The 14,736-nt window shown below is 38.4% G+C and overlaps 1 protein-coding gene across 1 annotated transcript in view; it reads left to right on the top strand.

The window, feature by feature from the left end:
• Positions 1-1,630: 1,630 nt before the first annotated feature.
• OPHN1 (oligophrenin 1) overlaps positions 1,631-14,736 on the top strand; it is a gene marked incomplete at its 5' end in the record, with an annotated part of 228,896 nt that continues 215,790 nt past the window's right edge. Inside the window, 2 exons of the mRNA XM_080795513.1 lie at positions 1,631-1,658; positions 2,095-2,190. Of these exons, the coding sequence (XP_080651639.1) occupies positions 1,631-1,658; positions 2,095-2,190 (124 nt within the window). The remainder of the gene's footprint in view (positions 1,659-2,094; positions 2,191-14,736) is intronic.

Genomic DNA, 14,736 nt, shown 5'->3' on the forward strand with positions numbered 1-14,736 from the left:
TTCTGGGCTTGTCCTTTTCTGCTGCTGGCCAAGGAGGCCAGAGAAAAGTGATTATTTTCCAGCCATGGAGCCAGTTTTGTGTTCTCTTTGCTGATGAAATATGGAAAACAGGAAAACATCCTCTTCTTACATTGGTGTGGACCAGATTTGAAGTAGAAAATGTTACTCCAAAGTGTGGAAATTTGAGAAGGCATGGTAACCTAGTCTGCAGTCCCTATTCTTTGTAAAACCTTTCTTCTTCTTTCTCTTCTTTTTTTAAAAAAGATTTATTTATTTATTTGAGAGAGAGAGAAAGAGAGTGAGCAAGTGGGGGGAGGGGCAGAGGAAGAGGGAGAGAGAAATTCTTAAGCAGACTCCACGCTGAGCTTGGAACCTGAAACAGGGCTCAATCCACTACCCATGAGATCATGACCTGAGATGAAATTATGAGTCAGATACTTTTTTTTTTTTTAGTCACTGATCCTTTATTTGTCTCCAGTTAATGTATTAAGTATTAGTAAAATGAAAGCTACCGTGTATTGAACACCCGTGTACCAGGCACTGTGCTAACCAACTGAGCCACTCAGGCGCTCCTCTCCTTCTTCTCCTCGTTCTCCTGCTTCTCCTCTCTCTGCTACTTCTTCTGCTTCTCCTCCTCCTCTCTCCACCTCCTTCTTGCCAATGATGTGTTCAAAGACTCAAGGCTCTAAATAGTGAGAATGAGCTTTTCTGGAAATAGGATGTAGACAAGATGTCAATAAAATTCTAGGTAGGTTAATCTGTTCCAACCAAAGGTCTGAACATGTTTTTATTGTGTTTGTGCTTAACCATGTTAGCTTTTAATTGAAAAGAATAGATATTGTCTGTATTGTCTCCCTTTCTGTTGGTCTGAGAGCAAAAACTCTCACAGATCTATGTATCTCATAGATGTGAAGGTAGAGGATGATGAAACTATGGAGTTAAAGAAGAAATAGGAAAAAAGGAACCAAAAATAACCAAAATTTTGAGCTTTCCTAGAAGATGGTCTAATGGATTACTTTAGTTAATGAAAGCAGTGCTCCATGAACAATAAAGGGCATATGAATACCCTAGGGATTATATGAAACTGAATTTTGTGATTCAGTAAGTCTGGGGTTTGGTCTGGGAATGTGTATTTCCATAAAGCTTCCAGGTGATGATGATTCTACTCTGAGAACCACTGAGAGTAGCAAGGCTGGAGAGTTTGGCTGGACCTCTTGGTGAAGGTAATATTTTAAAAATTTCACTAGAGATATTTTATCAAAAGACTAGCTAAATGTGATTTAGTTTTGTACCTTCATTAGACTTTTATTTAATAAAATTCAAAATTATTCACCAAAAATAAAAGCATTTGTCTGGCCTTACGACCCTGAGGTTTTTCATTAATTGCCTCCTTAGTTCAGGTCCCTTGCTGAATACTGTGTGGACAAGTTAAATTTGTTGTCCTGCCTGATCGTAACCTAACACAGGCTGCCATATGGTTAATGTCTAAAATATCCAGGCTGTGCCTGTATTGCCATGGAAAAGGCCCTGGAGAAACAGACAGACCATTTGGCTTCTACTTTTGACACTGCTGGCTAGCTTAGGGACCTTGAGTACCACAACTCCAAAATTCAGCTTTTTCCTTTGTAGAATGTTTGTGGGTATTTGTTTGGTGAGAGGTGAGAAAGCATTTAGTCCATTGCCCATAACTGGTGCTCAATTAATGCTTAAGGAGACTCTTTTAGGAGTAAAACTAAGTAGTTTTAAGTCTTATGGGCTTTGGATAGAAGGAGTCAGAGAGGACAGGAATTGAGATTAAAACGTGTCTCATAATTTAAAAGAAAGACTTCACTAAACTGCCCTCCTTCTTCTTTAATGGTTTTAGTTGCTTGAATCTTCTACTGAAGTTTTAATATTTTGTTTAACTTTAATTATTTATTTTTTAAATTTTATTTTTTTTCAGTGTTCCAAAATTCATTGTTTAACTTTATTAAATGCAAGTTGCTAACTACTGGGAGCACTTCCCTTTGCTTTTGTCCTATTAGCCCTAACAGATATGAGTAAATCAGTTAAAGGACAGTCTTGACAATTTCTTCTGTTTCTCTTACTTTGCAGATTATTCTTCAGCTGTTCAGAAATTTTCTCAGACACTTCAGTCCTTTCAGTTTGATTTTATTGGAGACACTCTGACTGATGATGAGATTAACATTGGTAAGTCTTCAGCTGCATGTGGCCTTGTGCCTTTTAAGGCAGTTCTGAAACCATGAGTCTCCTAGGTTTCTGGATACAGGAAACCTGGACATCTTCATCCTCTGTGGTCTAGTGCCAGTCTCATGGGAGGCTGCTTAAGAAGGATAGAGAAACACTGTTTTCCAGTCCCATTCCCCACTCACACAAAAGCAATAAAAAGATATCCCTTAAGCCTCCACTGAGGTCTTTGACTCAGTCAATCTGCAGGGGACTTTTTCTTTAAAGAATCTAATACATGAAAATAGATATTTTTGTGAAGGATAGAGTAAAGGTGATTTTTTTGAAAAAAATTCCAAAATGATTTAGAGTAACAGTCCTCTAAGGAATAAACTCTAAAATGTTTAAAAGTAGCATTTATATAGGTCCAGCTTTTCAGACAACAGGACATTTGACATAACCTTTTGGGAATTGAATTTAACAACTCACTGTATGAGCTGTGTGATATTGGACAGATACTTCCTTTTTCTGAGCCTTAGTCTTGTCATCTATAATATGTGGTTAATATTAATATCAAGAATGTTATTAGGAAGAGATTGAACAGTGGAAGTTAAAGAATTTTGTTTTTGTGTTAGTTACTATGAAGTTAAAGTGGTGTCGGCCAATTCTGGCCCTTGGCCAAATCTTGCCTGCCGCTGTTTTTTGGTAAATAAGGTTTTGTTGGAACACAGCTACATTTATTCATTTAAATATTGTCTAAGGGAAAAATATTGTCTAAGGGTACTTTTGTGGTAGGACAACAAAATTGAATAGAAGTGGCAGAGACTTGATGGCTTTCAAAGCCTAAACTATTTGCTCTGGTCATTTAAAAAAAAGTTTGGTAACCAGCAAGTTAAAGAATTCATGTAAAGCATTTGCTAGACAAGAGCATTGAACCACAGGACTATTGTGAATGCTTTAATGTCCCTGAAACAAGTTAGTTATGCAGTTGTATTTATGAACCCCAGCATTAAAATGTAAATATGTATTATTATTTAATGGTCATTGTAGTAAATATGAATCATATATCAAAGTATAAAATTACCTATGATAGTAAGATATTCCAGTACAGAAACAATGTATTGAATGCTATTGGCGTATTATATTTTAGCTCTCTTTTGTACATGTATCTCTTTTATGTGTATGCAATTTAGTTCATGCTAAATACATAGTTTTATCTTTTTAACCTAACATTTTATCATAACCATCTTCTGATAGCATTTAAAATTCTTTGTATGTTTCATGGTGGGGGGGGCAAGGGTGTTGTTTTTATTCACTGCTATTTCCCCAGCATGTAGAGGAGTGCCTAACATATAGTAGATGCTCGATACATGTTTGCTGAATGAAAAAAAAAATGGATGCATTCAGATGTCTTTATTATAGGAGCCATACTTTACATAGTATTCAACTATTTAGCTTATTTCTAATTTTTCACTATTATAAATAATACTTCAATGAGTACTTTTATGAGATTAAGATTGATGACTTTTAGTAAATATGGTGGTGTAACTAATGAAGCACACATTTGCATTTATATTATTTATTCACTTCATTTTAATTTTATAAATCTATTTTTATCTAAGGGCATGACTTATTTAAAAGTTAATATCATGGGCTTGAGAGTCAGATAGCCCAAATTTGAACTCTAGCTTTGGAACTTATTATCGTGTAACCTGGGTAGGTGACTCCCTTTCTAAGTGTAAATTTTTCTCATATAGAAATAGGGATGAGATGATCAATGCCAAGTGTGCACAGTGCCTAAATACATGTTGACTGTTTAATCATTGTTAATATAATATTTGCTTTTTTTGTGCTCTGCAATGGACCAAATGTTTCTGTGTCCTTCCCAAAATTCATGTGTTGAAATTCTAACCCCTGATATGGTGGTATTAAGAGCTGGAGTCTTTGGGAAGTACTTAGGTCATGAAGGTGGAACCCCTCATGAATGGGATTAGTGTCCTCATAAAAGAGACACCAGAAGGCTCTTTTACCTTCTTTCCATCATGTGAAGATACACAAGAAGTTGCCAGTCTGCAACCTTGAAGAGGGCTCTCACCAGAACCTAACTATGCTGACACCCTATTCTCAGATTTCCAACCTCCAGAAATGTGAGAGATAAATTTCTCTTGTTTGTAAGCCACCCAGTCTATAGTACTTTGTTATAGCATCTTAAACTTAGTAAGGTAGAAGAAATTGGTACTGAGAAGTTGGAGTGTTCCTGTACCAGATACCTAAAAATGAGGTAGCTTTGGAATTAAGTAATGGGAGGAATCCGCAAAAGTTTGGAAGTGCATGCTAACAAAAGCTGAGATTGCCATGAATGGAATTTTAAAGGCAATTGTGGTGAGAGTTCAGAAAGAAAAAAGGCGAGCCATAGAGAAAGTTTTCATGAACAACATGTTACTAGACAATGGAGAAAAGCGATCCTTGTTATAAAGTAGGCAAAGAACTTGGCTGAACTGTGTTTATATTCTGGTGTTTTGTGGAAGGTAGTGTTTTCCGACTGAAAAAATTGAATGTTTGGCTGAGGAAATTTCTAAGCAAAGTGTTAAAAGAATGGCTTGGTTCCCCCTGTTTCTACTAAAAACTAAGGGGGAAAAATGAATTAAAGATGGAATTATTAAACAAAATGGAACAAGAATTTCAAGTTGTGGACATTTCTCTGCCTGTCCATATTACAAAAAAATGACAGTGTGTTTGGAAGCGAACACCAAGGGTGTGGTGGACTGACCATTGCATAAGGAGATCAATGTGGGTGTGAACCATGGATGTAATCAACTATTCCAACAGAAGCCAGGGATAGAGATGGGATTATATGAGCAGAAACACTACCCACTGGGACTATAGGAAACAAAAAAAATGTGACAAAATGAAGGAAGACTTTTTGACTTCTTAGACCCTGTAAGACCCGACCATAGAGCTATTTGGCTATGAACATGCACTATTTTTCAAAGACAAGAGAAGAAGGACTCTGAAGCCAATCCAGAGATCATCAGGGCTGCCATTTTTATCACATGCCTAGAGTCTAGAGGCCCTGTGGCCTCCAACTAGATTTGAAAGGATTAGACCAATGCCCAAGGAGCTGTAGGGGCGGGCCCACTGAGGGTACAACACCTACCTTACCATAAATGTCAACCAGTGGCATTTAGGAAAAAGGTGTGTGAGTTTGAACATGGTGGCTTATAAACAAAATAAAACAATATAAATAAACAAAATGACACCCCCCAGTGATGCCACGTTCTTGTGGGTGTTTGTGAGCTCCATGTAAGCTGCTAGCTGTGACACATTTGCTTCTTAATGTGTGCTTTATAATAACACTTTAACTCAGTTACCATTTGCCTGCCAACTCCAGAAACTCATAGTTATCATCTGGTCATTGCCTTTAGGGATGATGAATCATGAATTAATTTTTATTGATGGGGACTGAAAAAAGATTTTGAGATTTTAATTGGCCTGACATAGTCATCTTTGTTGAGTATGACATTTTGAGAACTGGGATTTGTGGTGGTAGTGAGAAGAACAACTAGCGCTCCAACAGTTTAAGGTGATGCTCTTTGTAGGCTTTGAGAAGAAATATTAGAGACTCTACTGGGCACTGTTAGGAAAGAACAGTTGTGTTGGAAGCTGAGACGGGAGAGTGTGCCATACCCTCTAATTGCCAACACTACTAGCCCAGAGTGGGCTAACCAGAAAAAATTGGTTTAACCAGAAAAACTGGTAAAAGTACAGTTATAATAGAATTTTGGGTTGAGATTTAGATTTCATATTATATGTGAAGAGGACCTTGCAGTTCTTTTTTTTTTTTTTTTGCAGTTCTTTTCATAATGAATTTTGTTGATGGCTACAAAATGTAACTCAGTACCATTAACTCCCTTGTAGATACCAGTTGTCTAACAGAGATGGTAGTGATTCCTAGAGGATGTGAGCAAAACCTGAAACTTCTCTGAAGAGTCCCTTCCCTTGATCATCAGCACTAGTAACTAACTTGAGTAGTCTGTATGTAATAGGGACAAGTGAGAGGAAGTGTCTCACTGCCCAGATGACATTTGTCCCTGCTCTAGAGCAAGATGTCTATGCCTTCAATTGGCATTGCGTGGCTTTTTCTCTACCTCTGTATCTTAGTGACCAAAGGAAATCTCAGGCGTTTAGGTAGTTTTGTGTATACTTCAGATTTATTAGCTATGGGATCTTAGCAATATTACCCAAGCTTGTTGGGCCTCTGTTTTCCTCATCTGTAAAGCAGGAAGTATAATCTATTTCACATGACTGTGGGAAATAAACCAGGTAAGTACATATACCAGAGAGTATATGTAAATCATTAGGCTCAGTGTCTGACTTATGATTGGTGCTCAGTATCTCATAGTTGTTACCAGGAAGGTGGTAGAAACTAAGTTTTGGAAAATCTCAGTTTGAAATTATATTTCTTGAATAACTGTGAAGGAAAATGTAAAATAAAATATTTGTATTCCAAGAACATTAGAGAGTATCTAGCTTAGTTATTCCTAGTATGTGTCAGAGTGACCTGAAGCTCTTATTGATCCAGAGTCTCAGAACCTCTCTTAGATCAAATGAATCAGAATCTCTGTAATGGAGCCCAGGGCTCTGATTTATACACAGTCATCATAACATCAGTGAGCATTTTGGAACCCCATGTCAGTTTTCAGGTTTTTTTCAAACTGTTCCTTGGATCTTCAATTTCTCCTATCCACCAAAGCTAAAATGAAGCAGGTAAGAATTTACTTGAAGAATTGAATTTCCAGGTGAAAAAAATAAGCTGATACTTTTCAGAGTGCTTACCAAGTACCACATCTTGTTTTAAGCACTTTACATAAACTGATGAGAGAGAGGCAGAGACAGACAGGTGAATGTGAGCGTGTGCGTGCACACACATACACACATACACAGCGAGAGAGGGAGAAAATGAGAATATACTAAGCTGGTTTACCAACCCTCCCACCGCCACTCCTGCCAATCCTACAGATAGGGAAACTGATGTCCAGAGTTGGGCTAGTGATTGTTTGAAGGTAGTGCCAGAACCAAAGTCTCCTAAAGCCCAACTGATTTATTCAACTAATTTTTATTGAGCACCTGCTATGAATCCTGCCCTCATGGAACTTCCATTCAGTTAAGTATTGGGAAGAAATATGTGCAAATAACTTCCTATATCGTTGCAGTACTAGGAGCAAGAAAGATGGGTGCTTTCCACATAGGCGTCAGAGAACCTCCTTGCTCTTTTCTGAGGAACACTGCTATGCATTTGTTCATTAGTAAATAGGTGGAAAGTATCCACTAAATGCCATAGACTGGGGACTCAGAGACACAATGAATCTCCCTGTCCTCGAGGATCTCAGTCTATTAAAGGAGGCAGATGAGTATACAGATAATTGCAAGACAATATAATAAGTACTATGATAGAGGTAGGCACACAGTAACCCCTATTCCACACTGGTGTGTGTGTGTGTGTGTGTGTGTGTGAGATAGGGAGAATAAACAAGAAAAGCTTCTCAGGGAAATGATACTGAAGTTAGATGCAAGGCTAGGGTGAGGCAAGTGAGGATGCTAGGGCTGAAATTTAAGAAAGCACTTATTCTCAGGTTCATGCAAAGTGCAGGCACTATGAGTGCCTCCTAAACTTTGCACCCTCAGTGCCTCACTTGCCTTTCTCCTGTCCTGGTCCTGATCTGAGTTGGATTTCTAAAGGATGAATGAGAATTAAGAAAAGACAACAGAGAAAACAAATATACAAAAGTACAATTGAGGGGAGTAAGATTTTATCTTTCTTGAAACTGGAAGACACTGAATGTGACAGGAAAAATTTGAGGGGGAGTCAGAGATAAAGACCGGAGAGGTTGCATAAAGGCTATGTGAGTCTTGGCAGGTGATGAAAATGAACAAAGCAGACTGGATATAGGATGGCAATTGATATTCTGTCTCTGTGACTTGTAATGAGAGGTAGGGCTTGTGACAAACAGAAAAAGACATGCTACATCTAAGAGCAGCATCCTTGAATGGGCTCCAGTGATTGTTGCCATCTAAAAATGTATGCCTGTATTGCCAGTATCTCTAATTTTTTTTCCAGAAAATTATACCCAGATATTTTATGCATAGTATTAATTGTCAGCAGTTAAGTCAAATAAAAACACTATGGACTCTGAGAAACAAAAACTGAGGGTTTTGGAGGGGAGGGGTGGGTGATGGGTGAGCCTGGTGGTGGGTATTAAGGAGGGCAAGTATTGCATGGAGCTGGGTGTTGTACATAATCAATGAATCTTAGAACATTGCATCAAAAACTAATGATGTATTGTATGGTGACTAACATAACAATAAAAATTAAAAAAAAACTAATGATGTATTGTATGGTGACTAACATAACTCAACTAAAAACAAACAAACAAACAAAAAAACCCCAAAACATTATCCAAACCAAGAAAAACATACCTATTGGCCAAATACAGTGGATGGGTTCATGATGTTGATGCCTGGGTTAGACAGTGAGGGGCCTGGAATACCTCATGAAATATTTTGGATTGTATCCTGAAGTTTATGGGGAATAAGACACAGATGAGAAAAGATCAGGAAGGAGACCTAGGCAGATTCCCAAAAGTTTTGACTTAATCCTAAAAATTCTAATGGACCTCACTGGAGAACCTTATACATATATTTTTTGTCTTTTCAAGTTTTTATTTAAATTCCAGTTAACATAGAGTATTATATTAGTTTCAGGTATAGAATTAAGTCATCCATCACTTATATATAACACCCAGTGCTCATCACAAGTGCCCTCCATAATATCCATCACCTATTTAATCCATACCCTTGCCTACCTCCCCTCCAGCAACTCTGTTTCTTCTCTATAGTTAAGAGTCTGTTTCCTTGTTTGCCTCTCTCTTTCCCCCCCTACGTTTATCTCCTTTGTTTCTTAAATTCCACATATGAGTGAAATCATAAGCTATTTATCTTTTTCTGACTGACTTATTTCGCTTAGCATAACACACTCTAGCTGCATCCACATCATTGCAATGTCAAGATTTCATTCTAGAGCCAAGTAATATTCCATTGTATGTGAGTGTGAGTATGTCTATGTGTGTGTGTGAAAAGAGATATATGTGTACATTGTGTATATATGTGTGTACACAAAAATACACACTTATATGCATATGTATACACAATATGCACTATATATATGTGTGTGTATGTGTGTGTGTATATATGTATATATATATTTATATATTCTCATATCTGCTTTATCCATTCATCTTCATCAGTCAGTTGACATTTGGCCTCTTATCATAATTTGACTATTGCTGATAATGCTGCTATAAACATCAGGGTGCACGTATCCCTTCAAATTAGTATTTTTGTATCTTAGGGTAAATACCTAGCAGTGCAATTGCTGGATCATTGGGTACTTCTATTTTTAACATTTACATGAACCTCCGTACTGTTTCCAGAGTAGCTGCATCAGTTTGCATTACCACCAACAGTGTAAGAGGGTCCTCTTTGCATCCTTGCCAACATCTGTTGTTCCCTGTGTTGTTGATTTTAGCCACTCTGAAAGGTGTGAGGTGGTATCTCATTGTAGTTTTAATTTGTATTTCCCTGATGATCAGTGATTTTGAGCATCTTTTCATGTGTCTGCTGGCCATCTGGATGTCTTCTTTGGAAAAATGTCTATTCATGTCTTCTGCCCAATTTTTAATTGGATTATTTGTTTTTAAGCATTTGTCAGATACATAATTTGCAAGTATCTTCTCCCATTCTGAAGGTTGCCTTTTAGTTTTATTGATGGTTTCCTTTGCTGTGCAGAAGTGTTTTATCTTGATGAGGTCCTAATAGTTTATTTTTGCTTTTGTTCTCTTGCCTCAGGAGACATATCTGGTAAGAAGTTGTTATGGCTGATGTCAAAGGGGTTATTGCTTGCTGTGTTCTCCTTTAGGGTTTTGATGGTTTCCTGTTTCATATTCAGGTCTTCCAATTTGAATTCATTTTTGTGTATGGTGTAAGGAAGTGGTCCAGTTTCATTCTTTTGCATGTTGCTGCCCAGGTTTCCCAACACCATTTGTTGAAGGGACTGTCTTTTTTTCCATTGGATATTCTCCCCTGCTTTGTCAAAGATTAACCATATAGTGTAGTCTATTTACATTCAGAGTAATTATTGAAGATATGTACTACTTAGTGCTATTTTATTATTTGTTTTGTTGTTTCTGGAGATTTTCTCTGTTCCATTCTAGTCTTTGTTGCTTTTGGTCTTTCCTTCCTACTCAAAGAATCCCCTTTAATATTTTTTTTATTATGTTCTGTCAGCCAGCATATAGTACATCATTAGTTTTTGATGTAGTGTTCAATGATTCATTAGTTGCATATAACATCCAGTGTTTATCACAATATGTGCCCTTTAATATTTTTTGCAGGACTGGTTTAGTGGTCATGCACTCCTTTAGTTTTTGTTTGTCTGGGAAATTCTTTATCTTTCCTTCTATACTGAATGATAGACTTGCTACTGGATAGAGTATTTTTGGCCACAGATTTTTCCCATTCAGCATACTGAATGTATAATGCCACTCTGTTCTGTCTTGTCAAGTTTCTGTGGAGGCATCTGCAGCTAACATAGTGGACTTACCTTGTACATTAGGGACTTCCTTTTTCTTGCTGCTTTTAGAAATTTTTCTTCATCACTATGTTTTGCAAGAATTTTTTTTTTCTTTTGCAAATTTAACTGCAATATATATTGGTGTTGGCCTGCTCTTGTTGATTTTGATAAGGGTTCTGTGTGCCTCCTGGATTTGGATATCTGTTTCCTTTCCCAGATAAGGGAAGTTTTCAGCTATTATTTCCTCAATAAATTTTCTGCCTTCTTTCTCTCTATGCTTCTTGATGGACTCTTATGATATGAATGTTATTATGTTTGATGGAGTCACTTAGTTCCCTAATTCCATTCCCATGATCCATCTTTCTTTTTTCTCTATTTTGTTCAGCTTCATTATTTTATCTTCTATATCACTTATTCACTCCTCTGGTGTTTCCATCCTCATGGTCTAGTCAGTTTCAAATCTCAGATATTGCATTTTTAATTTAGACATGATTTGTTTTTAGTTCTTTTATCTCTGTGGTAAGGGTCTTCCCAATGTCTTCCATGCTTTTACTGAAGCCTAGAGAGTATCCTTAGTTTAAATTCTGCAGCAGAAATATTACTTATATCTGTTTCAATTAGATCTCTGGCCATGATTTTTTTTGTTCTTTCTTTTGGGATGTATTCCTCTGTCTTGCATTTTGTTTAGGTCTTTGTCTTCTTCTCTGTGTTAGAAAATCCTGTTATCTTTCTTGCTCCTGAGAGCAGTGGCTTTATGAAGATGAGGTTGTATGAAGATGAGGAAGCACCTGGACAGGGCCTGGTGCTTCAGGAAGTGTCTCTAGTGTGTGCTGTATGCATTGTGCTGTTGTGTTTTTGGCTTCTCTCTCCCTTAGATCAGTCTTCTACAGTGGTTCTCCTTGTTTGCAGTGGGCAGTGTTTGATCCTTGGCCAGAGTATGGCAAATTTTAACTAGGTATGCTCTGTTCTGCTTTTTAAATGAGACCTAATGCTGTTTGCACTAGAACTGAAGTTTTGCAGAACTCAGTGGTCAGTAGACATGGTGCTTTTGGGGATGTATGCTTTTTTTTCTTGGGAAGGAGCTTGCTGTGCTGGTCCTTAGACACACTTTCCTGAGAAAAGCAGTACTAGCAGAGTGCAGGGTGGGTGGGGCTTGGTGTATGCAGGTTAGGCAGCCAGTGTTGGTGTTGTGCTGTTTATTGAAGTTCATTTATGCCAAGGAGCAGGGTACGGAAATGGTAACAGCCCGTTCCTTTGTCTCTAGAGAGTGGAGTCCTTGCTTAGTGCTGTCAGGGAGTGCTTCCAAAAGAGTGAATAATTTTCCCTCATGTGTCCCTGGTGTTTTTCAAGTTGTTGTTTTCACAGTGTCTCCATGTTGCTTTCCTGCCTGGATGGCACAGTTCACTTTGGGTTCTATCCCAGCCAAGCCAGCTGATTTTTAAGACTTCATACTTTGGGGACTTGGTGTTGTGGGGAGCTGTGCTGGTCTTCTGGGAGAGGGTCTGGCCATGACAGGACTGATGCAGTTTTAACCCAGAAAGGCAGTCATTGCCAGAGTACAAGGGCATGGGACTTGGAGCAAAGCATGCTAAACAGCCAATCTCTAGGTTAGGCACCTTTAGTAGGTGTGTCTGCACCTATGCTGAAGGGCAGGGAAGTGAAATGGCGCTAGCTGGGTCTTTTGTTCCTCTAGAGGCAATGCCACCTCTTACAGATGCACTCCAAGAAGAAGGAACAGTCTCTTCCAGTGTGTCTTAAGTGATCTTCAGGTCATGCCATCTGACCCAAGGTTACCTGTCTGGCATCTGTCTAGGAGTAGGGCAGCACCTTCAGAGCTCTATCCCAGCCATACTGTGGAGCTCTAAAACTTCAGTTCTAGAGTACCCCTGGTTGCAAAATCTCACAAAAATCTCAGTTCCTCTTGATTTCCCAGCCAGTTGCTTTGGGGAAGTGTTTTCCTTGTGTTGTCCTCTGTGTGCTCCTCTCTCTCTTGTCTTTCTCCGCATTTGGGTCTCCATCCCCTTTGTAGCATCTGAGATCCATTTCTCCCCCAAACCATGTCTCTGCTAAGAGCCTTATATTTTAACCCCGAGTTTAGGTCTTGTCATCACTAAGCCGGTTGTCCATTGGGTGAGCCCTGGTAGCATAGTCATCTTTAGTGCAACTGGCTTGTTACCTCTTTCTCAGAAGGTGGAAACTATTAAGTTTCAGCAAGTTGTTTATGTCTAGAGAATGAAAAAACAGTGTTGTAAAATCTCAGACTACAAATCACATTTTCACTCTAATCGTAACATTTTTGAAGAAACTCCTTTGTGGACCAAGAATATTGACTTAATATCAAACTTGCCGGTAGAAAATTTCATCAGCCACTGATTACTACTTTCTGGGAGCAGATAGCTCAGATGAAGTTCAACATTGTCAGTCCAACCCTGTAGCCCCCATACATTTAATCAACATGCATAAAATTCATTGCTGAAAACTCACAGGCAATCATAAACCACCTGATTTGAAAGGAATTAATCTCTTGAGGATTTTTTCTTGATGTTTTTTCTATAAAACTGGTTGGATCATTTTTTGAGAGGAGTGGCAAAGGTCAGTCAGTTGTTTTAGCATCAGGCATCTTACCGCTTCTGATGGTACTTCCTATGAGGCGTCTTAAAAGAAGAGGGATACCTAAAGTGAAAACGAGAAATACTAATATCAACGTGTGTATTAAAGAAAAGATCTTGGAGTTAAACCCTGAAGTTTCAGTGGTTTCTAAGAGGTCAGTTGGGGAAAATCTTTCAACTCTTGTGTTAAACCACTCCTGGAGTTTCTTGAAGTTCCCAAGCTGGGTGTCAGTTTTCTACGTGACATTGTCCACAGTCTTGGCTACCTTTACATATAAGGACATACATAACCTGAACATTTCACCAGACTTCTGTAATTCAGACAATGTCTTCCCCAGGGAAAGTCTAGCTCAATGCATGGTCTCCTGTTGTGGTGAGTCCTTAGAGGTTTATACCAAGTTATCAGGCTTTATTTCACAAATCTTCTTCAGATCTTGGGGAAAGGGCCAGTTGTAAGGCAATGTGAAATCCTTATAGAAAACTGCACTGTCAGGTTTTAGTTCTTCATGAATCTGAGTCAGATGAGAGGGGAAAAATTGGAATTATTAGTCTGGAGGATTATAACTAGATATTAAAGAAAATAGAAAGGATTGAAAATTTGGTATTTACAAATTGGGCACGATAGCAGGATCCAGTCTGATATACAGATAGGTATGAAAACTGTTTTTTTTGTTTTTTTTTTTGTTTTTTTTTTTTTGTTTTTAATTTTAACAGAGAAGGGGAGAAAACCAGTGAAATCTCAACCAGGGAAGATAGAATTTGCATGCTCAAAAATTACCCACAATTAACAAGAGGTGCAAAAGCTCAACTAGCTCAAAGACAAAAAAGAGGGCAAAACCGATAATCCAAAATGGTGTGCTATGGACAGTGCATTGTTATCCATTAAAACAAAATTTCTCTCTCTCTCTTTTTTTAAAAAGATTTTATTTGTTTATTTGACACACACAGAGAGAGATCACAAGTAGGCAGAGAGGCAGGCAAAGAGTCAGGCTCCCTGCTGAGCAGAGATCCCAATGCAAGGCTTGATCCCAGGACCCCGAGATCATGACCTGAGCTGAAGGCAGAGGCTTAACCCACTGAGCCACCCAGGCACCCCAAATTTCTCTCTCTTTTTTTTTTTTTTTAAAGATTTTATTTATTTGTCAGAGAGAGTGAGCACAGGCAAACAGAGAGGCAGGCAGAGGCAGAGGGAGAAGCAGGCTCCCTGCTGAGCAAGGAGCCCGATGTGGGACGATCCCAGGACGCTGGGATCATGACCTGAGCCGAAGGCAGCCGCCCAACCAACTGAGCCACCCAGGCGTCCCCAAATTTCTCTCTTTTGATTAAAGTTAA

This window comes from Martes martes, assembly GCF_963455335.1.
Source record: "Martes martes genome assembly, chromosome: X".
NCBI classification, from domain to species: Eukaryota; Metazoa; Chordata; class Mammalia; order Carnivora; family Mustelidae; genus Martes; species Martes martes.